The sequence below is a fragment of the Nerophis lumbriciformis genome, linkage group LG32, assembly GCF_033978685.3.
Source record: "Nerophis lumbriciformis linkage group LG32, RoL_Nlum_v2.1, whole genome shotgun sequence".
NCBI lineage: Eukaryota > Metazoa > Chordata > Actinopteri > Syngnathiformes > Syngnathidae > Nerophis > Nerophis lumbriciformis.
In genome coordinates, this window is record NC_084579.2 from 28,657,525 (window position 1) to 28,680,146 (window position 22,622).

The window sequence follows — 22,622 nt, forward strand, 5'->3', positions numbered from 1 at the left end:
TGGTTATTTATGCCTCATATAACGTACACTTATTCAGCCTGTTGTTCACTATTCTTTATTTATTTTAAATTGCCTTTCAAATGTCTATTCTTGGTGTTGGCTTTTATCAAATAAATGTCCCCAAAAAATGCGACTTGTACTCCAGTGCGACTTATATATGTTTTTTTCCTTCTTTATTATGCATTTTCGGCTGGTAAATGGTAAATGGGTTATACTTGTATAGCGCTTTTCTACCTTCAAGGTACTCAAAGCGCTTTGACACTATTTCCACATTAACCCATTCACACACACATTCACACACTGATAGTGGGAGCTGCCATGCAAGGCCCTAACCACGACCCATCAGGAGCAAGTGTGAAGTGTCTTGCTCAAGGACACAACGGACGTGACAAGGTTGGTAGAAGGTGGGGATTGAACCAGGAACCCTCAGGTTGCTGGCACGGCCACTCTCCCAACAGCGCCACGCCAGTGCGACTTATACTCCGAAAAATACGGTAGTCCTGGGTTCAGTCCCGGGCTCGGGATCTTTTCTGTGTGGAGTTTGCATGTTCTCCCCGTGACTGCGTGGGTTCCCTCCGGGTATTCTGGCTTCCTCCCACCTCCAAAGACATGCACCTGGGGATAGGTTGATTGGCAACACTAAATTGGCCCTAGTGTGTGAATGTGAGTGTGAATGTTGTCTGTCTATCTGTGTTGGCCCTGTGATGAGGTGGTGACTTGTCCAGGGTGTAGTTCCTTCCGCCCCAATGCAGCTGAGATACGCTCCAGCACCTCCCGCGACCCCAAAAAAGGGACAAGCGATAGAAAATGGATGGATGCATGGATGTTTACTGCGATGAGGTGGAGACTTGTCCAGGGTGTACCCCGCCTTCCGCCTGATTGTAGCTGAGATAGGTTCCAGCGCCCCCCGCGACCCCGAAGGGAATAAGCGGTAGAAAATGGATGGATGGATGGGCATGGATGTTTACATTTATTTTGACGGCACATTTTATATTCTTGCCAAACTGTCTTTTAACATATACTTGTTTGGACAGCTAAAATGTAAACAAATAAGCTGAACATATGCCTTGTATGACACCTGGCTTAAGTTTATTGCACAAACCCCTTACCATTGCAAATATTAAAACAACACTGCCATTGGTTTGTGCTGTAAAAAAAAGTGTTAAGTTTGTTGTTATTCCAAAATAGATTTTCTGACTGGTGATGTCATCCAGCCCCCCCACCTCCTCAAAATCTTCCCACACTTGTCCCAATTGTTTGTGCTGAATATTTTTTGGGTCCAAAATTATAGTTTAAGTTAATGTGTTAATATTTACACCTAGCCCCAAACCTAAATACAATAATCACAAACAAAAACATTGTGTATCACAAACGTTTGGGGAGATTTTGACAAAGTGTGTGTGATAATGGGGGCTGTATTTTAAAATAACTTAAAAACCTCAACGGTAGAAACATAAATGTTCACAGCACAAACATATTGCAGTGTTATTTTGATATTTGCAATAATAAAGTGGGCAACTTCATACAGGTCTGTATAACAGGTTCCTTATTTATTTATTTTTTACAAAATGTTTCAACAAAATGTTCATTTGCAGAATACACTGCACAAGTGAAGAAAACATTTTAACAAACCTTATAATTCCCATGTTCACTGAATAAAGTGCAGAATTGAAGTGAAAATGTCTATTCCATAGTTGCCATCATTTTCAAGTGGGTTCACTTGTTGAAAAATGTTCATTGTTGTCTCATTAATGTTTACATCTATGTCTGGAATTACACACCGACAAGTATTGAAAGCATATGAATAATAAGACATAAGGAACCTTTCTGAGCCAAAAAAGGTTGTTTTCAACACACTGTTGAAAATAATAATCACAATGTTTCTATGTGAAATTTATTGAATATTCCAATTAATATATTTGTGTGCAGAGAAGTTCCATGAATCCAGAGGTTGTTTATTCTGTCCTTGTTGAAATGGTCACGCAGCTGCGTGGTGACTCTGAAATAAGAATGTAACAATCAGATCACATGAAAACAGCCAAGACGATATAAGTCATACAGGGAAATGCATTTTTAGACAATATGATTAGCCTGAGCGGTTAGGGGACACCAAAAAATGGATTAGAAAAGACAGATTGAAAATAATAATACAACATTTTTTTTCTCCAGCGAACCGGATGTTGGACTTTGGCAAGCAGTAACCGGCCAGCGGGCCGTAGTTTGGGGACCCCTTATCAAGTCGATAGAAAAACGCTAAATAATTGTAATCCATTATCATTAGTATTTGATCAGCTACTGACGTACCACGACGTGACTCACATTTGGACATGTTACCATAGTAGGGCACTACAATGCCATGTCGCCTTACATTTCGTGTGATTCTACAATCATTTAGAAATAAATAATGTCTAATCACCTTTTCCTCCTCTTGCCCCGATGTCCATGAACTGAAACGTTGCACTTGATGATGCTGCAGTGTAAACTCGCAAGGTAACATTTGCTCCAGGCTGCTTGGCTGTTGGGAGGAGAAAGACACCTGTGTGGCCGCTCAGGTGCCGCGTCCTGCAGGGGCGACCCTTGTTGCATTGAAAGTCTTCTTATATTCTCAGCTGAAGCCCTCAAATTATGAAGTGGAGCTCCCACCTCGGTTAAGCTACTTGTCCGCAGACATTTTGTCCACAACTTGGCTTTAAAAAAAAACAAAACAAAAAAAAAACTTGTCTGAAAAGGGGCGGGGATTATTGGTGACCGGAACCGGAATGCAACATCGCTCACACACACTAGTAAGATTCTCTTACACACACTGGTAAAATGCTCTTACACACACTGGTAAAATGCTCTTACACACACTGGTAAAATGCTCTTACACACACTGGTAAAATGCTCTTACACACACTGGTAAAATGCTCTTACACACACTGGTAAAATGCTTGCATACACACTGGTAAGATGCGCTCATACACATAACTGAAATCTTTGCACACATACTACTGAAATTGTTGTCTCTCACACGGACGTGTAAAAAGCACACACACACACAGGTGAAATCCGTTTATACATACTAGTGAAAAATAATTCCAGGTGTGTGTGCGTGCGTGTGTGTGCGTGAGACAAAAACATTTCAGTAGTGTTTATAAGAGTGTTTCAGTAGTGTATGTAAAAATGTTTCAGTAGTGTTTATAAGAGTGTTTCAGTAGTGTATGTAAGAATGTTTCAGTAGTGTTTATAAGAGTGTTTCAGTAGTGTATGTAAGAATGTTTCAGTAGTGTTTATAAGAGTGTTTCAGTAGTGTATGTAAGAATGTTTCAGTAGTGTTTATAAGAGTGTTTCAGTAGTGTTTATAAGAGTGTTTCAGTAGTATATGTAAGAGCATTTCAGTAGTGTTTATAAGAGTGTTTCAGTAGTGTATGTAAGAGCATTTCAGTAGTGTTTATAAGAGTGTTTCAGTAGTGTATGTAAGAGCATTTCAGTAGTGTTTATAAGAGTGTTTCAGTAGTGTATGTAAGAGTGTTTCAGTAGTGTTTATAAGAGTGTTTCAGTAGTGTTTATAAGAGTGTTTCAGTAGTGTATGTAAGAGCATTTCAGTAGTGTTTATAAGAGTGTTTCAGTAGTGTTTATAAGAGTGTTTCAGTAGTGTGTATAAAAGAAAAAGATTTCAGTTGTTTATGTGAGAGCATTTCAGTTGTGTATGTAAGAGCATTTCAGTAGTGTTTATAAGAGTGTTTCAGTAGTGTATGTAAGAGTGTTTCAGTAGTGTTTATAAGAGTGTTTCAGTCGTGTTTATAAGAGTGTTTCAGTAGTGTATGTAAGAGTGTTTCAGTAGTGTTTATAAGAGTGTTTCAGTAGTGTTTATAAGAGTGTTTCAGTAGTGTGTATAAAAGAAAAATATTTCAGTTGTTTATGTGAGAGCATTTCAGTTGTGTATGTAAGAGGTAATTCTGAATAATGTCCCTAACGGCCCCTCATACTTGACAGTGTCATACTTGCCAACCCTCCCGATTTTTCATGGAGACTACAAATTTCAGGGCAACTATTCTCTCGAACATCTGTTGATTTTCACCCTAACAACAATAATAAGGGCGTGCTGTGATGGCACAGCATTTAGCGCCCTCTACAACCTGTACAAACAGCGTGCCGGCCCAGCCACACGTTGTATGAGGCTTCTGCTTGCACACGTACGTAACAGCAATACATACTTGGTCAACAGCCATACAGGTTACACTGACGGTGGCCGTATAAAACAACTTTAACACTCTTACTAATATACGCCACACTGTGAACCAAAACCAAACAAGAATGACAAACACATTTCGGGAGAACATCTGCACCGTAACACAACATAAACACAACAGAACAAATACTCAGAATCCCATGCAGCCCTAACTCTTCCGGGCTACATTATACAACCCTGCTACCACCAAACCCCGCCCACCTCAACCGATGCGCAGGGGGGTCGGGGGGGGAGGGGGGGGGGGGTGTATAATGTAGCCAAGAAGAGTTAGGGCTGCAAGGGATTGTGGGTATTTGTTCTGTTGTGTTTATGTTGTGTTACGGTGCAGATGTTCTTCCGAAATGTGTTTGTCATTCTTGTTTGGTTTTGGTTCAAAGTGTGGTGCATTATTAGTAAGAGTGTTAAAGTTGTTTTATACGGCTACCGTCAGTGTGTCCTGTATGGCTGTTGACCAAGTATGCCTTGCTGTTACTTACGTGTGCAAGCAGAAGCCTCATACAACGTGCGGCTGGGCCGACACGCTGTTTGTACAGGTTGTAGAGGGTGCTAAATGCTATACCATCACGGCACACCCTTAATATTATTGTTAAGGTGAAATTCGGAGAATATTTGCCCCGGGGAGAGGTACTGAAATCCGGAAGTCTCCCGAGAAAATCGTGAGGTCGGCAAGTATGCAGCTGAGCCGCATCAGAGTGATCAAAGAGCCGCATGCGGCCCCGGAGCCGCGGGTTGCCGACCCCTGTCATAGGTTAAGCTCACTGTGCCACATTTTGAAAAAAAACTGTACTGTATTTTTCGGACTATAAGGCGCATTTAAAAATCCTTTCATTTTCTCAAAACTCGACAGTGCACCTTATAACAGGATGCGCCTAGTGTATGGAATATTTTTGGTTGTGCTTACCGACCTCGAAGCTATTTTATTTGGTACATGGTGAAATGATAAGTTTGACCAGTAGATGGCAGTCACACATAAGAGATACGTGTAGACTGCAATATGATGGCAGTCACACATAAGAGATATGTGTAGACTGCAATATGACTCAAGTAAGCAACACCAAAATGGTATGTGTTCCATTGAAAATATAGAACATTGCACACGGCGCTCAAAAATCTATCAAAATGTTTTAGTACGACTTTGCTAAGCTATGAAGCCGCATCGCTTGATGGATTGCACTGTGCTTCAACATACGAGTATTATTATGGTGTGTGTATAAGCCGGTAAGACATATTATCAGGCGTTTTGTTTCACAATATTATGCAAAACCAACTTTTCTTACCTTCTTGTACCTGCTGATCTGTATTTGGAATCTGCATAAGTCCTGAAAATTTGCCTGCGTCCTCCCTTGTAGTCAGTGCTGACACGGTTTTCGATAAGCTTCTTCTTTTTCTCTATCTTCTTGTTATGGGACATTCATCCTTTGCTCTTGCCATTTCTAATATAAAGTAGTGTAAAGTTCTTACTTATATCTGTCAGTAAACTCGCCATGAAAGCGCTAAAACATACCGGTGTAGTGAGTTTGCAAATATCACCCAAGGAACTTTAGTTATTAGAGAGGTCCGGGCGGACTACCGTATTTTCCGCACTATTAGCCGCACCTAAAAACCACAAATTTTCACAAAAGCTGACAGTGCGGCTTATAACCCGGTGCGCCTTATATATGGATTAATATAAATATTTATTTTCATAAAGTTTCGGTCTCGCAACTACGGTAAACAGCCGCCATCTTTTTTCCCCGTAGAAGAGGAAGCGCTTCTTCTTCTATGGTAAGCAACTGCCAAGGTAAGCACCCGCCCCCCGTAGAAGAAGAAGCGCGCGGGTATTACGTTTCATTTCCTTTGTGTGTTTACATCTGTAAAGACCACAAAATGGCTCCTACTAAGCGACACGGGAATGAGAAGTCGTCCTTCACTGTGGTTCTAGCTTGCCATGCTAATGGCCAGAAACTTCCACCCATGGTGATATTCAAAAGGAAGACCTTGCCAAAAGAGACCTTTCCAGCCGGCGTCATCATAAAAGCTAACTCGAAGGGATGGATGGATGAAGAAAAGATGAGCGAGTGGTTAAGGGAAGTTTACGCGAAGAGGCCGGGTGGCTTTTTTCACGCAGCTCCGTCCATGTTGATATACGACTCCATGCGCGCCCACATCACAGATGGTGTCAAAAAACAAGTGAAGCACACAAATACAACACTCGCCGTCATTCCGTGTGGATTAACCAAAGAACTCCAACCGCTCGATATTGGTGTCAACAGGGCATTTAAAGCACGACTGCGAACGGCGTGGGAACAATGGATGACCGAAGGCGAACACACCTTCACTAAGACAGGGAGACAGCGCCGGACGACATACGCCAACATCTGCCAGTGGATGGTAAATGCCTGGGCAGATATTTCGGTCACAACTGTGGTCCGAGCTTTCCGGAAGGCAGGATTCACAGAACTGCTGGACAACAGCGACACTGACTCCGATTACTTCGACGAGACAGAGCCGGCCATTTTGGATCCCGTATTCGCCCAACTTTTTAATTCGGACACCGAAGGAGAAGAATTCGAGGGATTTATGAATGAAGAATAACTTCAGAAAGTGAGCGTTATGTTTATTTTGTGTGTTGTGACATTAACGTTCGAGCAACATTATGTTGCTATTGCTCTGCACTATTTTGAATTTTACTATGTTTGTGATTGCACATTTGCACATTACCGTACATTTTGGGAGTGAACAGAGTTGTTAGAACGCTGGTTTTTAATATATTATTAAAGTTTGACTGACCTATCTGACTGTTTTTTTGACATTCCCTTTAGCGCAGTTAGATGCGGCTTATAACACGGGGCGGCTTATAGGTGGACAAAGTTTTGAAATATGCCGTTCATTGAAGGCGCGGCTTATAACCCAGGGCGGCTAATAGTGCGGAAAATACGGTATTTTTCACAGGACACATTTCCGGCGTTGTTAATGCACTAGTGAGCCACAGATGAGGAGATGCTGCTCCGTTAAAGTTAAAAGTTAAAGTTAAAGTAGCAATGATTGTCACACACACACTAGGTGTGGTGAAATGTGTCCTCTGAGTAGGTTATTGATTTAAGTAAAGTCTGAATGTCATTAAAACAGTTAGGTCCATCTTTTGACACTTCTTCCACTCCCGTCCTTGCACGCTACACCGCTACAACAAAGATGACGGGGAGAAGACGCTGCCGAAGGTGACCGACGTAAAGAAAACCGCCCACAAAACGGCGCATCCTGAACCGACTATCAGAAAGCAGCTTGAAGATGATCTGTAAAACATCATCTATGCAACATTTTGACCAAACAACCACCATTACATGTTATGTAGACCACAAGGAAGAGTTTTCAATTTAGAAAAAAATAAAAATAATATGACCCCTTTAATGCGCCCTATAATCCGGTGCACCTTTTGTATGAAAATAGACCTGACTAGACCTGTTCATCAGCAGTGGGCCTTATAATATGGTACTAAAGCGTGCTAAAGGTGTGCCCGTGGAAGATGCTGCCACTGACTGCGAGTGTGTGTAGGAATGTTTAATAGATCAGCTTTGCGTGTGCCATCAAGTTTGCTTGTGTTTTAATACACGCAAACCTTTAGTAGATCATGTACATTCAATGTCACTGTTCTGTTGACTTTCCACAGGATCGAGCACGACAATACGGGAATGAACGCCAGCTGGTTCTTGGACAGGGTGGTGGTGACCGACATGAGCCGGCCTCACTTGCGCTTCTATTTCGCTTGCAACAACTGGCTTAGTCGGGAAGAGGCAGACAACCTTTTTGTCAGGGACCTGCTCGGCAGCCTCAACCAGATGGACGTCCCCAAATGTAAGAAACCACAAAACGTACAGCAAAATACCAAAATAATAAAATAATACTAAAACATATTTCACCAAACTGTTTTTCACTTTAATAATGTTTTTTTTTAATTTCCAGTTAGGCCTAATAAATATACAAACCCCAAAACCAGTGAAGTTGGCACGTTGTGTAATTCGTAAATAAAAACAGAATATGATGATTTGCAAATCCTTTTTAACTTATATTCAATTGAATGGACTGCAAAGACAATATATTTAATGATCGAACTCAGAAACTAACTTTTTTGGGGGAAAAAGTAGCAACATATTGCAAAAAAGTTGGCACAGGGGCATTTTTACCACATTGTCTTTCCTTTTAACAACACTCAGTAAACGTTTGGGAACTGAGGAGATCGATTTTTGAAGCTTTTCAGGTGGAATTCTTTCCCATTCTTGCTTGATATACAGCTTTAAGTTGCTCAACAGTCCGGGGTCTCCGTTGTGGTATTTTAGGCTTCATAATGCACCACACATTTTCAATGGGAGACAGGTCTGGACTACAGGTAGGCCAGTCTAGTACCCGCATTCTTTTACTATGAAGCCACACTGTTGTAACATGTGGCTTGGCATTGTCTTGCTGAAATAAGCAGGGGCGTCCATGATAACGTTGCTTGGATGGCAACATATGTTGCTCCAAAACCTGTATGTACCTTTCAGCATTATGATGTGTAAGTTACCCATGCCTTGGGCACTAATACACCTCCATACCATCACACATGCTGGCTTTTGAACTTTGCGCCTAGAACAATCCGGATGGTTATTTTCCTCTTTGTTCCGGAGGACACGACATCCACAGTTTCCAAAAACAATTTGAAATGAGGACTCGTCAGACCGCAGAACACTTTCCCACTTTGCATCAGTCCATCTTAGATAAGCCCGGGCCCCTGCGAAGACGGCGGCGTTTATGATTCTTGTTGATGGATAGCTTTTGCTTTGCATAGTAGTTTTAACTTGCACTTACAGATGTAGCGACCAACTGTAGTTACTGACAGTGGTTTTCTGAAGTGTTTGTGCCCATGTGGTGATATCCTTTACACACTGATGTCGCTTTTTGACGCAGTAACGCCTGAGGGATCGAAGGTCACGAGCATTCAATGTTACGTGCAGTGATTTCTCCTTGAACCTGTTGATGATATTACAGACCGTAGATGGTGAAATCCATAAATTCCTTGCAATAGTTTGTTGAGAAATGTTGTTCTTAAACTGTTCGACAATTTGCTCACGCATTTGTTGACAAAGTGGTGACCCTCGTCCCATCCTTGTTTGTGAATGACTGAGCATTTCATGGAAGCTGCTTTTATACCCAATCATGGCACCCACCTGTTCCCAATTAGCCTGTTCACCTGTGGGATGTTCCAAATAAGTGTTTGATGAGCTTTCCTCAACTTTCTCAGTCGTTTTTTGCCACTTGTGCCAGCTTTTTTGAAACATGTTGCAGACATCAAATTCCAAATTAGCTAATATTTGCAAAAAATAACAAAGTTTTCCAGTTCAAACGTTAAGTATCTTGTCTTTGCAGTCTATTCAATTGAATATAGGTTGAAAAGGATATGCAAATCATTGTATTCTGTTTTTATTTACCATTTACACAACGTGCCAACTTCACTGGTTTTGGGGCTTGTAATGTTTTAAGTTTTTTATGTGTTACTGTAAAATGAACCAGTGCGAAGGTTATCTAATGATTGTCATTACACTATGACTAACAACCAAGAAGACGGGACTTAAGCATAAACACAAGTCACTGTGCAGTAGAAGAATACATGTCAGGTCATTAAATCCGGTGATTTTAATTGTGTATGTAGAACCCAAAAATTGGTTATGTATGGGGAAAAAGTGAACTAACTAGATCCTAGCAAAAACCCTTTTAAGCCCTAGAAACATTATAAGAAATTTGCTTTGGACGTTAAACAACAAAGTGCACACTTCCGCATTCGACTCACCCAGGTTGTAATCAAAGTCCATTTGTCATGTCTGTATTATCATGTTTTGTTTTAAGTCATGTTTTGTTTAGTTTCTGTCTTTTCACTTCCTTGTCTGGTCACCATAGCAACCATTAGTTTTCACCTGTCACGTCACGCACCTGTTTCACGTCTTGAGTCACGCACCTGTTTTCGTTAATCATGTCTGTAGTATTTAAGTTCAGTGTTTTTCAGTTTGTTTTTCTGACGACCTCGCACCCCATACCGCCCCGCATTTATGCCCCCTGTCACACTCTGTCCTCCGCTGCGCACTTCATGTCCATGCCAGGGACACGTGGTCTGGCGACCCACCGCCATGTCCCCCTCCCGCCCTCCCATGACTCTTGTTAATTTTTATGGACATCTGGTATCTGTCCTTAAGGGAGGGGCTCTGTCATGTTTGTGTAATCATGTTTTGTTTTAAGTCATGTTTTGTTTAGTTTCTGGCTTTTCACTCCCTTGTCTTGTCACCATAGCAACCATTAGTTTTCACCTGTCACGTCACGCACCTGTTTCACGTCTTGAGTCACGCACCTGTTTTCGTTAATCATGTCTGTAGTATTTAAGTTCAGTGTTTTTCATTTTGTTTTTCTGACGACCTCGCACCCCATACCGCCCCGCCTTTATGCCCCCTGTCACACTCTGTCCTCCGCTGCGCACTTCATGTCCATGCCAAGTAAGTTTTGTTTCGATTCATGCCACAGTTAGTGTTTTGTTTAATTGTTCATAGTTTTTTGCCCCCGTGCAAGTCTTTTGTTTTCATTAGTCAAGTTTGTACATCCGCCTTGAGCGCGCCTTTTGTTCGTTTGAGTGTTATTATTAAATTATGTATTTACCTTCAAAAAAAAAAAAAAAAAAAAAAAAAAAAAAAAAAAAAAATACTGTCAAGACTTGGTCCTGGGTGTGTGCTTTTCCGGGATGCAACGGGAAGTTGGCACGGCCGAGACGGGAATGGAGGTACATGATTTATTTATATTTATCAAAAAAAAAGGAATAAATGAAAGCGCGCACAGTGGCGGAGAATAAACTATGAAAAACAAAAAGACTATAAACATGGAACCAAAACTTACTGTGACAAGGGACATGAAGCAGGATCATAGAGGAATGGACAGAGCATAAATGTGGTGCGAGGTCGTCAGAAAAACAAACTGAAAAACACTGAACTTAAATACTACGGACATGATTAACGAAAACAGGTGCGTGACTCAAGACGTGAAACAGGTGCGTGACGTGACAGGTGAAAACTAATGGTTGCTATGGTGACCAGACAAGGAAGTGAAAAGACAGAAACTAAACAAAACATGACTTAAAACAAAACATGATAATACAGACATGACACCATTGGTGTGTAATCCTTGAGCACTCGCTGTTGCAATGTTATCTCTGCACCACAGTTCAGTTCAGTTTATTTATTTATTTATATAGCACATTTAAAAACACCCCCAGTTGGCCAAAGTACTGGACAGACATAAAAAAGGGGCACATAGTGTCACATATACATTGTAACACAGAAGGATGAATTAAACACAATAGTAAAATATACCTTAAAAGAAGTGCAGAATATATCACCAAAAATACTAAAGTGTAATAAATGAAAAAAAAAAAAAAAAAAAAAAAAATGCAAGGCTACCTCCAGCCAAATAAACCCCTTGCTATTGTGAAGGTGGTGCATGAATGAACTCAGACCTTGGCCTTCACAAACATGTAGTTATGAATTTTTAACTTGGAAACCGGCTCACTGTAGGTTAACGCCTAAAGACGACGTGTTAGTTCCAGTAATTAAGACTTGTGGTGTAAATTATCCAGTTGGTTAATTGATGTTGTTCTATAACATTAGCTATTGCATTACATCAACTACTGCTTGATATCTATGGCAGTCTTGCATTCATGAACTGATATCTGACATTATTAACTTCATAGCTGTATTGATATCATGAAATGGCGTACTTTATTATCGTAACTATTTTTGCAGTGAATAAATACATAGTGAGCGTGTTTACTCCCGACATGAAGGGAAGCGGAACTGACGCGGACGTCTTTCTCAACATCTTTGGAGAGAGCGGGGACACAGGCAAGTGATTTTTTTAGCAAACTTTCATTCTCAGGACAAATCAAACGTTTCTCTCAACTTGTCCATACTAAAAACAGGAGAGAGGAGGCTGGACAGCGACAAAGATAACTTTGAACGCGGTTCCGAGGACAAGTTCACCATCGAATCACCAAACTTGGGAAGGCTGAGGAAAATCACAATTGGCCACAACAACAGAGGTTCATCAGCTGGGTGGTTTCTAGATAAGGTTTGATACTCCTGACTTTGACTTTGACTCGCACTTTTGTTCACAATTCCAACTTAAAGCCTGTTTGTACATAAAGCAGCAGTAGGAAAACATTGTTTTAGTTATTTTGCTCCTGGGCTCCATTTACAATTGCAAAAGTTGGGACATTCCACTAAGTTGGTTCCATTTCTTTGTTGTAACTCTCTCAAAATGTTCTTAAATTTCTGGAAAATCTTTTTTTCCAACTCAAAATCTAATTATACACATACTGAACTACTCAAAATGTGTATTTTTGACAATTTTTATAAGCCAAAGATGACTCTTTGAGTAACAGGACTGAAAATACAGAGCATGAGTTTTTAGCACAGAATTAACAAATACATTATTATTTATGCCAATAGCATGTTAAAACTAAGAAGGTTAGACTGATTCAAAAATAATATTTTAAAAATAAACGAATAACCTTTAAAAAATTGTTTATCAAATATACTGAAAACCAAATTAACAAAATTAACCTGCAGATGATTTGAATGAGCACCATGTGACTTGTGGAATATTCCAAATTTCTCAGAAGGGAATGGTGTATATATATATATATATATATATATATATATATATATATATATATATATATATATATATATATATATATATATATATATATATATATATTTTTTTTTTTTTAAAGAAAGTAAACATATACTATAGATTATATATACAAATATAATATAGATATGTAAAACAAATAAAATTTTTGAAGGATTTAAATCGGGGCTCCTGAAACCTTTTAACTCAGGGGCCACATTGGGTTAAAATAATTTGTTTTATATATATATATACATATATATATATATATATATATATATATATATATATATATATATATATATATATATATATATATGTATATGTATATGTATATATATATATATCATACTTGCCAACCCTCCCGGATTTTCCGGGAGACTCCCGAAATTCAGCACCTCTCCCGAAAACCTCCCGGCACAAATTTTCTCCCGAAAATCTCCCGAAATTCAGGCAGAGCTGGAGGCCACGCCCCCTCCAGCTCCATGCGGACCTGAGTGACGTGTCGACAGCCTTTTTTCACATCTGCTTTCCCACAATATAAACAGTGTGCCTGCCCAATCACGTTATAACTGTAGAATGATCGAGGGCGAGTTCTTAGTTTCTTATGTGTGTTTATTGTTAGGCAGTTTCATTAACGTCCTCCCAGCGCGGTAACAAAACACAACAACAGCAGTCACGTTTTCGTCTACCGTAAAACAGTTTGTCTGCCGTAAACAGCAATGTTGTGACACTCTTAAACAGGACAATACTGCCATCTACTGTACATGCATATGTGACAATAACATCTAGGGCTTTTAGAGAGTGCAGTGCACAACTGCGCACACAACAAAGAGACAAAGCAGAATGTATCATCAGAGAGGGTGTTCAGCATGGTTAGAAAAATAGTGACAGAGAATAGAACAATGATGGACAATTCAACCCTTAACTCAACAATGAGTAGATGAGTGTTATGTGTGTGTATATGTGTAAATAAATGAACACTGAAATTCAAGTATTTCTTTTATTTATATATATATATATAAATGCGGACGCTATATCGATCCGTTGTGGTGAAGAAGGAGCTGTATATATATATATATATATATATATATATATATATATATATATATATATATATATATATATATATATATATATTAAAAATCAAATAAATATAAATATATATATATATATATATATACAGTATATATATATATATAGAGCTAGAATTCACTGAAACTCAGGTATGTCTTATATATATATATATATGAAATACTTGACTTGGTGAATTCTACCTGTAAATATACTCCTCCCCTCTTAACCACGCCCCCAAACAAAATCGAATCGTGGGACACCCAAAGATTCGCAGCCCTGATACATATATATATATACATATATATATATATATATATATATATATATATATATATATATATAAAACAAATGAAAAAATACTGTAGTCTAATATTCAGGGTCTTTAGATTTGTACATGGAAACCAGGTTTTGCCAGATTACTTCTCCCCCTGGTAGTCGACAAGCTTTTCTCCCCGTCACTCACACACCAAGGTCCTGGAGAGACACAGCTGAGGCACCCATGAGAAAAAAAATGGTTTAATTTCGGGCAAAATGACTATTTTCACAGTGCGTATCGTAGCACCGATGCTATTACCTACATAAATGAAGATGTCTCCTGTTTCGTCCAACAGTATTTTTTTTCCTAAATAACTGTATTTTCTCGCTTTAAATACATGCTGACATTCTGGTTATCTGTTCAGGTTACAATCGATGACATCGGGAATAAAGAAGTCTATGAGTTCCCAGTCAATCGCTGGTTTGCTATGGATGAAGATGATGGTAAAATCCAGCGAGATGTACTGGTTGGATCACTGCAGCCATCAGGTTAGTGTACCCACTTATCCACTACTGAAAGTCACAGCGATAAATGTTACGATTAAAAATGATTTTGTGGATTTTTACCGAGTACAGGAATCGTATACAATGTACAAGTGATGACTGGAGATGTGCGAGGGGCGGGCACCAATTCGAAAATACACATGGTCATGCACGGCGCTAAGGGCTTGAAGAACAGTGGTAAAGTCTTCTTGGAGGGCGGCGCTTTTGAGCGTCATCTCATCGACATCTTCAACGTGGAAATTTGCGAACTGATCAGCCCTCTTAGCAGGGTTACCATTGGTCACGACAACGGCGCCGTCGGTGCAGGATGGTACTGTGAGAAGGTACAAGGCATTTTTTTGTTTTGCCCTCGATTATCTTTATCCATTGACCCATTATTTGCTTCTTGTCCAGGTGGTGATATATTGTCCCTTCACGGGGATCGAACAGACATTTCCTTGTGGGATGTGGCTGGATGAGGATGAGGGTGATGGACTCATTGAGCGGGAGCTCTATGAGATGGTTTCCCTTCGGCAGAGGAAGCAAAACAGTGAGTGGACAAAGACACACCTGGCTATTAAAACCAAATCGATTAAGTGCTCAATCTTGCACTTTAGAGTACCCATGGTCACTGTGGATTTGGACTTCGGATGTGAAGGGTGCTGGAACGGATGCCCAGGTGTTTTTGCAGATCTACGGAGAGAAAGGCAAATCGGATGAGACCAAACTGGAAAACAACTCTGACAGTTTTGAACAAGGCCGCCTCGATAAATTCATGGTAATCCCTCGGATTATCCAGCACAGTACAGCACAGAGTGATGAAATTACTTTCATGGTTTAATCTTGTTGCTTCAAAATTTTGGGGGAAATCCTTGTAGGTGGAAATGCCTGACATTGGAAGACTACTAAAAATACGCATTTGGCACGAGAAGAGGCATCCGTTCGCTGGCTGGCATTTAGGGAGGGTGAGGCCCAACAGTGTGGAAAATTCAAGAGTTTGGGGACGTTCAGGAATGTTTCTTTTTTGTTTTTAGGTTACTTTGCTGAAGACTTTGACAATGGAGAAATACTCGTTCGAATGTGGTCGTTGGCTCGACATCAACGAAGACGACAATGAGATTGTCCGAGAGCTGCCGGCGACTGGAGCCCTCTGCAAGGAGCCGCTACCTCGTACGAAACTATAGATCCAAATATAAGACATTATTTTTTTCCCTAGACAAAAGTCTGAGAAGATGTTTTTATTTTCACAGACTTAAAGATTTACCGCTAATACTTAAGCTGCACCCACCAAATTTTAGAACAGGGGTGTCAAACTCAAATACAGAGTGGGCCAAAATTTAAAACTGAACAAAGCCACGGGCCAAGGTTGAACAAATTAACCTTTTAATAGGGACCCAAACAAGTTTTGCATTAAATATTGAACAAGCAAGGCTTATATAACTTTATAGTGACATGCAAAATCGAGTTTCAAATAATAATAATAATTACAAAATATCAATGGCATATCAAATAAAATTTACATAAAAATTGAATGCCTCTTTTCTATTTGCAGCCTTCTGAGGTAAATATCAACATAAACTTTTTCCACAGGCTAATAATAAATGTGAAAATAAAATAACAATAATGAATGAATCAAACTTTCAAGACTTGAAGTAGGAAGAAAAAGTGCATGAATAAAACGTTAATTATTGCTCAGTTTGCTACACTGATTTGCTTTAACACTGAATATGGAACAAGCAACGCTTACATAACTTAATAGTGCAAAATCAACCTTCAAAAAACAAACGGAAAAACATCAATGGTATATTAAATAAAATGTTAATAAAAATGTTAATGCCTCTTTTCTATTTGCAGCCTTCTGAGGTAAATATCAACATTTGGTGGTAGCGGGGGGGGTGTATACTGTAGCGTCCCGGAAGAGTTAGTGCTGCAAGGGGTTCTGGGTATTTGTTCTGTTGTGTTTATGTTGTGTTACGGTGCGGATGTTCTCCCGAAATGTGTTTGTCATTCTTGTTTGGTGTGGATTCACAGTGTGGCGCATATTTGTAACAGTGTTAAAGTTGTTTATACGGCCACCCTCAGTGTGACCTGTATGGCTGTTGACCAAGTATGTTGCATTCACTTGTGTGTGTGTAAAAGCCGCATATATTATGTGACTGGGCCGGCACGCTGTTTGAATGGAGGAAAAGCAGACGTGACGACAGATTGTAGAGGATGCTGAAGGCAGTGCCTTTAAGGCACGCCCCCAATATTGTTGTCCGGGTGGAAATCGGGAGAATGGTTGCCCCGGGAGATTTTCAGGAGGGGCACTGAAATTCGGGAGTCTCCCAGGAAAATCGGGAGGGTTGGCAAGTATGAGTATTAGCAGTGAATGCGGTGTTACAGCGGCACCGCCGCTGTATAATACCGGCGGGCCAGCTCTAATGTTAATTTGATATTGCCTCAAGGGCCAAATTGAATTACACGGCGAGCCAAATTTGGCCCGTGGGCCAGAGTTTGACATACTTGTTTTAGAATAAATAAATATTTTTTTCAGCCCTTTGAGACACTTGTGATTAAGGGCTATATAAATAAACGTTGATTGATTGATTGATTGAAGTTAGCTGCACCAGACCACAAGCCGCAAATACATATATCAGCACGAAAGATTTTGTAAATCTTTATTTACTGTACATACCTTAATTGTTTCCAAACAGTGCCTGTCACGCGGCATTAAAACGACTGATCAAACAAAACTGAAGTAATCGTCATAGACCCACTATTTGCTGAAGCCAGCTCTTTTATCACCTAAACAGACTCAATAACTCCACAGTGACCTTTTGGTCAATTTATGAAACTGAAAGTATAACAAAAAGAATGTCGTTGTAAGTTAAGAACTAACACAGACACTTGTAACCGTGTTAGCATATTTGCTAATGATAACATTATGTTAGCACATACAAATGTGCATGAAAACACTCCTACAGACACCACACATGAGACGATTTAGTAAGTATCAATTGTTTTAGTTATATTGAAAAACTTACAAACATTGCTTAAAGTGATGAATAAAGAATAATTTCGAGCAGAAACGCTATAGACAAATAGTAGACAAAACAGGATATCCTTCAAGTTCAAGGCAAGAAACAGTAAGTAAATTTTCAACCCACAATGAGCAAACTCGTCAAAAAGACAATAACACACCTTTTTCATATCTCTGTCAGTGTTGAAAACTATTTGTTGAATACAAAACATTAGGACCGTTCGTGAAGAAAAATCAATTATTTTGTTTTGGTCAGAATATATATATATATATATATATATATATATATATATATATATATATATATATATATATATATATATATATATTGGCCCCCAGATGCATTTCTTATTGACCAATGCGGCTCCCGAGTCAAAATAATTGCCACGGTCTGCCTTATGGTGTGACGGCACACACTTCTGTGGGTTTGGTTCCCGGACGGCGTTGGGTCATGAAAGGCATCCGGTGTAAAAACTAATGTGATTGACTTGCTTGTCTAAAAGTGGAAGTGAAAAAAAAAATAACCAATGATTTTACAAAAGATTACTTATTCCCCCCCAAAGCTTTTCTTCCCGTCGCTCACACCCCAGTGACTTTAAAAGATGCAGCCAACACATTTTTTCCAATGTTTGGCAAGTAAGCCAATGACAGACAATGAGTTTCCATTGCCATTTTAAGATATTAAAGCATAGCCATTAAACTGTCGATTAGGTAAAAAATATGCAGTCAACAAATTGCTATTTCATCGAAATTGAAAACAGCAATTTTTCCTTTGATTTCATTATCAGGGTAACTTGGGGCCCTAAGCAGAATTTTATTTTGAGGCCCCTTCCATCACATTACAATTTTTTTCCCCCACATTTTTTTATTTATGTCATATACAATTTTGATCAAACTTGAATTTAATTTGATGCATAAGCTGGCAGAACCCCGACCAAGATTTGATCCCTGTATATTCATTTTCCAGCCTAGCACTAACACTATGCGAGAGAATGATAGTGTCGTTATATTCTTATAACAGGTGCCAGCAACACGTTTACATGCGCTTCTTCACCCAAAATGGCGCCCCCATTGATTGTGGGGCCGTATTGTAAGCACAGCGTGTGTATTGCCTATAGAGAGGCGTGGCCCTGTTCATCGTAGATAGTAGTATCCAATATCCAAACTTACAAAAATAATTGTCGTCTTATATTTATTGTGGTATGTCCGAGTTATTGTTGTAGTTACATTGTATATTTTGACTTGAAATAACCACTCTTTTTCCTTAGTTTAACATGGAATGGCTTGAAATGGTAAACCCTGACCTATCTTGTATTTCCATACGCATACAAAATGGTGAAAATACTATGACCCCTCCAGTGACTTTGAAAGGATTGTGCATGATTTACATAAATCCGTCAATCTGATCCTTTCAATCCTTCATAAACTAGAAAAACAAAGGTCATTGAGTGATCTTTTTGCTGTAATCGCATTTGTGTTCTTCTTGACAAGATGACATGTCACTCTGAATCTAATCAATAGACTGTGGTTTATTTTCAAGGCATTTTTTAAGACCCCTTTTGGAAAGATAAGAAAAAAATGGGGCGGGGGGCGTGGTTAAGATATATATATATATAAGAAATACTTGACTTTCAGTGAATTCTAGCTATATATATATATATATATTTTTTTTTTATTACATATATATATATATATATATATATATATATATATATATAAATAAAAGAAATACTTGAATTTTAGTGATAAATTATTTACACATATACACACATAACACTCGTCTACTCATTGTTGAGTTAAGGGTTGAATTGTCCATCTTTGTTCTATTCTCTGTCACTATTTCACAACACACGCATTATACAAATATACATTATAAAATCAATAAGAAAATGGGAGCTCTAATTTGGGAGTCTGAATTAGGATCAGAAGTTCCTATATAAACATTGCGCACTCACGTCGCCATTTTGTATTGATTACTGCAGCTGTGCACTGGATTCATTCACAAATACAAACTACAACTCACAAACACTTTAGAGTTAGGCTCCACCATCAGAATGTGTACTTAAACTTATAAAGATCACATGGATATTATTCAGTGAGTTGATTCACCAAAACTAACCTGTTATACAGGAGGAAAAAGCACACAGGACGTTTCAATTGTTCACAGACTGGTCGCGCTCATCAGAATGACAAAACACTTCCGGTCTGCAGGTGATAGCATTCAATTGGGAAGAAACGCCCTACTGCCCCTACTGACCAATGTGAATACTGATAAATGTGTAATGACAGCTCCAAACACGAATTCAAACCACAAAATAAAATAAATAAATCAACACAAAAATGTGACACATTATGGGTGGGTCACATATGCATGTACAGTAGATGGCAGTATTGTCCTGTTTAAAAGTGTCACAACATTGCTGTTTACGGCAGACGAACTGCTTCACGGTAGACGAAAATTTGACTGCTGTTGTTGTGTGTTGTTGCCGCGCTGGGAGCACGTTAATGAAACTGCCTAACAATAAACCCACATAAGAAACCAAGAACTCGCCCTCGATCATTAGCTGTTTATATTGTGAGAAAGCGGACGTGTGAACAGGCTGTCAACACGTCACTCAGGTCCGCATGGAGCTGGAGGGGGCGTGGCCTCCAGCTCCGCCGGAATTTCGGGAGATTTTCGGGAGAAAATTTGTCCCGGGAGATTTTCGGGAGAGGCGCTGAATTTCGGGAGTCTCCCGGAAAATCCGGGAGGGTTGGCAAGTATGGCTTTAGGAGACCAGCCCAATGCGATAATAGCAGCATCAAGAAGTGATCTGAAAATCAAATGGAAAGAGTCAGCTTATTTAGTATAAAAACAGCCCCCTCCCGACCAGAAAGAATTACAGTCTTATTGTTCTAAACTGATAAGGTAAAAAAGGGAGTACATTATACTCCCAATACACATTCCAGCACCTTCAAGGTAAAACACAGAGTTTGCTAGAGAACAAAAAGGCAAAAGCACAAAGTGTACACATGGGAAAATATTACCGGTAGCTGCTTTTAACATGACTATGAATAAAGAAATAACTCTTAAAAATATATGCATTCTCCACAGTAGCAATGTTCTATTGTACTGTCCCTGTCAAATAAATAAATACAATCTCTTAACTTAAAGGGGGCCTATTATGCAAAATCACAATTTCTTACCTATTGGAAACTGTTTTTGTGTATTTGCAGTCTGCATAAGTCCCGAAAATTAAGTAAAGTTAAAGTTAAAGTACCAATGATTGTCACACACACAATCATTGGTACTCATTGTGGTGAAATGTGTCCTCTGCATTTGACCCATCCCCTTGTTCACCCCCTGGGAGGGGAGGGGAGGGGAGCAGTGGGCAGCAGCGGTGCCGCGCCCGGCAATCATTTTTGGTGATTTAACCCCCAATTCCAACCCTTGATGCTGAGTGCCAAGCAGGGAGGTAATGGGTCCCATTTTTATAGTCTTTGGTATGACTCACAACCTACCGATCTCAAGGCGGACACTCCAACCACTAGGCCACTGAGTAGGTGTTAGGAGGCATGGTTTGGAATTTGTGATGTTTTTCCCAAGTGTGACGTCATCAGATACCTCCATATATGGTCGAGGTTTACCTTAAGAGCTTTTAGTCAATAAGTTCTTTCTTTTTCCTCTATCATCAGAAAGCGACTTGAAGACGGTCTGTAAAACATAATCCATGCAAAATGTTAACCGAAGAGCCACCATTACAAAACATGTAAGGGTGGATCATAACAAAGACTATTACCTCCCCACTTGACACTCAGCATCAAGGGTTGGAATCGGGGGTTAAATCACCAAAAATGATTCCCGGGCACGGCCATCGCTGCTGCTCACTGCTCCCCTCATCTCCCTAGGGGTGATCAAGGGGGATGGGTCAAATGCAGAGGGTAATCTCACCACACCTAGTGTGTGTGTGTGACAATCATTGGTACTTTAACTTTATGTAGACCACAAGGAAGTGTTTTAAATGTAGGGGAAAAAATCATAACCCCTTTAACAAAATGAACATGAGCATGTGAGTTAATAGCATTTTTTTTGTCCTACTTTTCCCTTAGTAATAAAGTATCGTGTCACCATCTGCACCGGCAACGTCAGCGGAAGCGGCACCGATGCCAGCGTCTTCCTCAACATCATCGGTGACCTCGGCGACACCGGGGAACGACTCATGTTCATGAGCAAAAATAATGTCAACAAGTTCGAAAAGGGCAACGTGAGTATTTAGTGTTGTGTTGCAGTGTTATTGGTGTTGATGTTTCTTTCTCTCACCTTTCTTCCTTCAGCACGACGAGTTTCTCATTGAAGCAGTGTCGCTGGGCCGCGTCCACAGGGTGCGAGTCGGACATGATGGCCGCGGCGGCGGTTGCGGTTGGTTCCTTGATAAGGTCATGGTGAGGGAGGAAGGCCAGCCGGAGTCTTTTGCCACAGAGTTCCCATGTTACAGGCAAGGCTATCATTATTTATGCATGCATCCATTTTCTACACCACATGAGTTAAGTCAGGGGTCGGCAACCCAAAATGTTGAAGGAGCCATATTGGACCAAAAATACAAAAAAAAATCTGTCTGGAGCCGCAAAAAATTAAAAGCCATATTACATACAGAGAGTGTGTCATGAGATATAAATTGAATTAATATGACTTAAAGGAAACTAAATGACCTCAAATATACCTACAAATGAGGAATAATGATGCAATATGTACATATAGCTAGCCTAAATAGCATGTTAGCATCGATTAGCTTGCAGTCATGCAGTGACCAAATATGCCTGATTATCACTCCACAC

At 39.6% G+C, this 22,622-nt stretch overlaps 1 protein-coding gene across 1 annotated transcript in view; it reads left to right on the forward strand.

The window, feature by feature from the left end:
* loxhd1a (lipoxygenase homology PLAT domains 1a) overlaps positions 1 to 22,622 on the forward strand; it is a 123,687-nt gene that overhangs the window by 27,074 nt on the left and 73,991 nt on the right. The window contains exons 4-14 of the mRNA XM_061926659.1: positions 7,878 to 8,062; positions 12,022 to 12,120; positions 12,198 to 12,346; positions 14,668 to 14,791; positions 14,879 to 15,129; positions 15,200 to 15,335; positions 15,403 to 15,563; positions 15,664 to 15,750; positions 15,820 to 15,955; positions 21,897 to 22,051; positions 22,122 to 22,282. Of these exons, the coding sequence (XP_061782643.1) occupies positions 7,878 to 8,062; positions 12,022 to 12,120; positions 12,198 to 12,346; positions 14,668 to 14,791; positions 14,879 to 15,129; positions 15,200 to 15,335; positions 15,403 to 15,563; positions 15,664 to 15,750; positions 15,820 to 15,955; positions 21,897 to 22,051; positions 22,122 to 22,282 (1,644 nt within the window). The remainder of the gene's footprint in view (positions 1 to 7,877; positions 8,063 to 12,021; positions 12,121 to 12,197; positions 12,347 to 14,667; positions 14,792 to 14,878; positions 15,130 to 15,199; positions 15,336 to 15,402; positions 15,564 to 15,663; positions 15,751 to 15,819; positions 15,956 to 21,896; positions 22,052 to 22,121; positions 22,283 to 22,622) is intronic.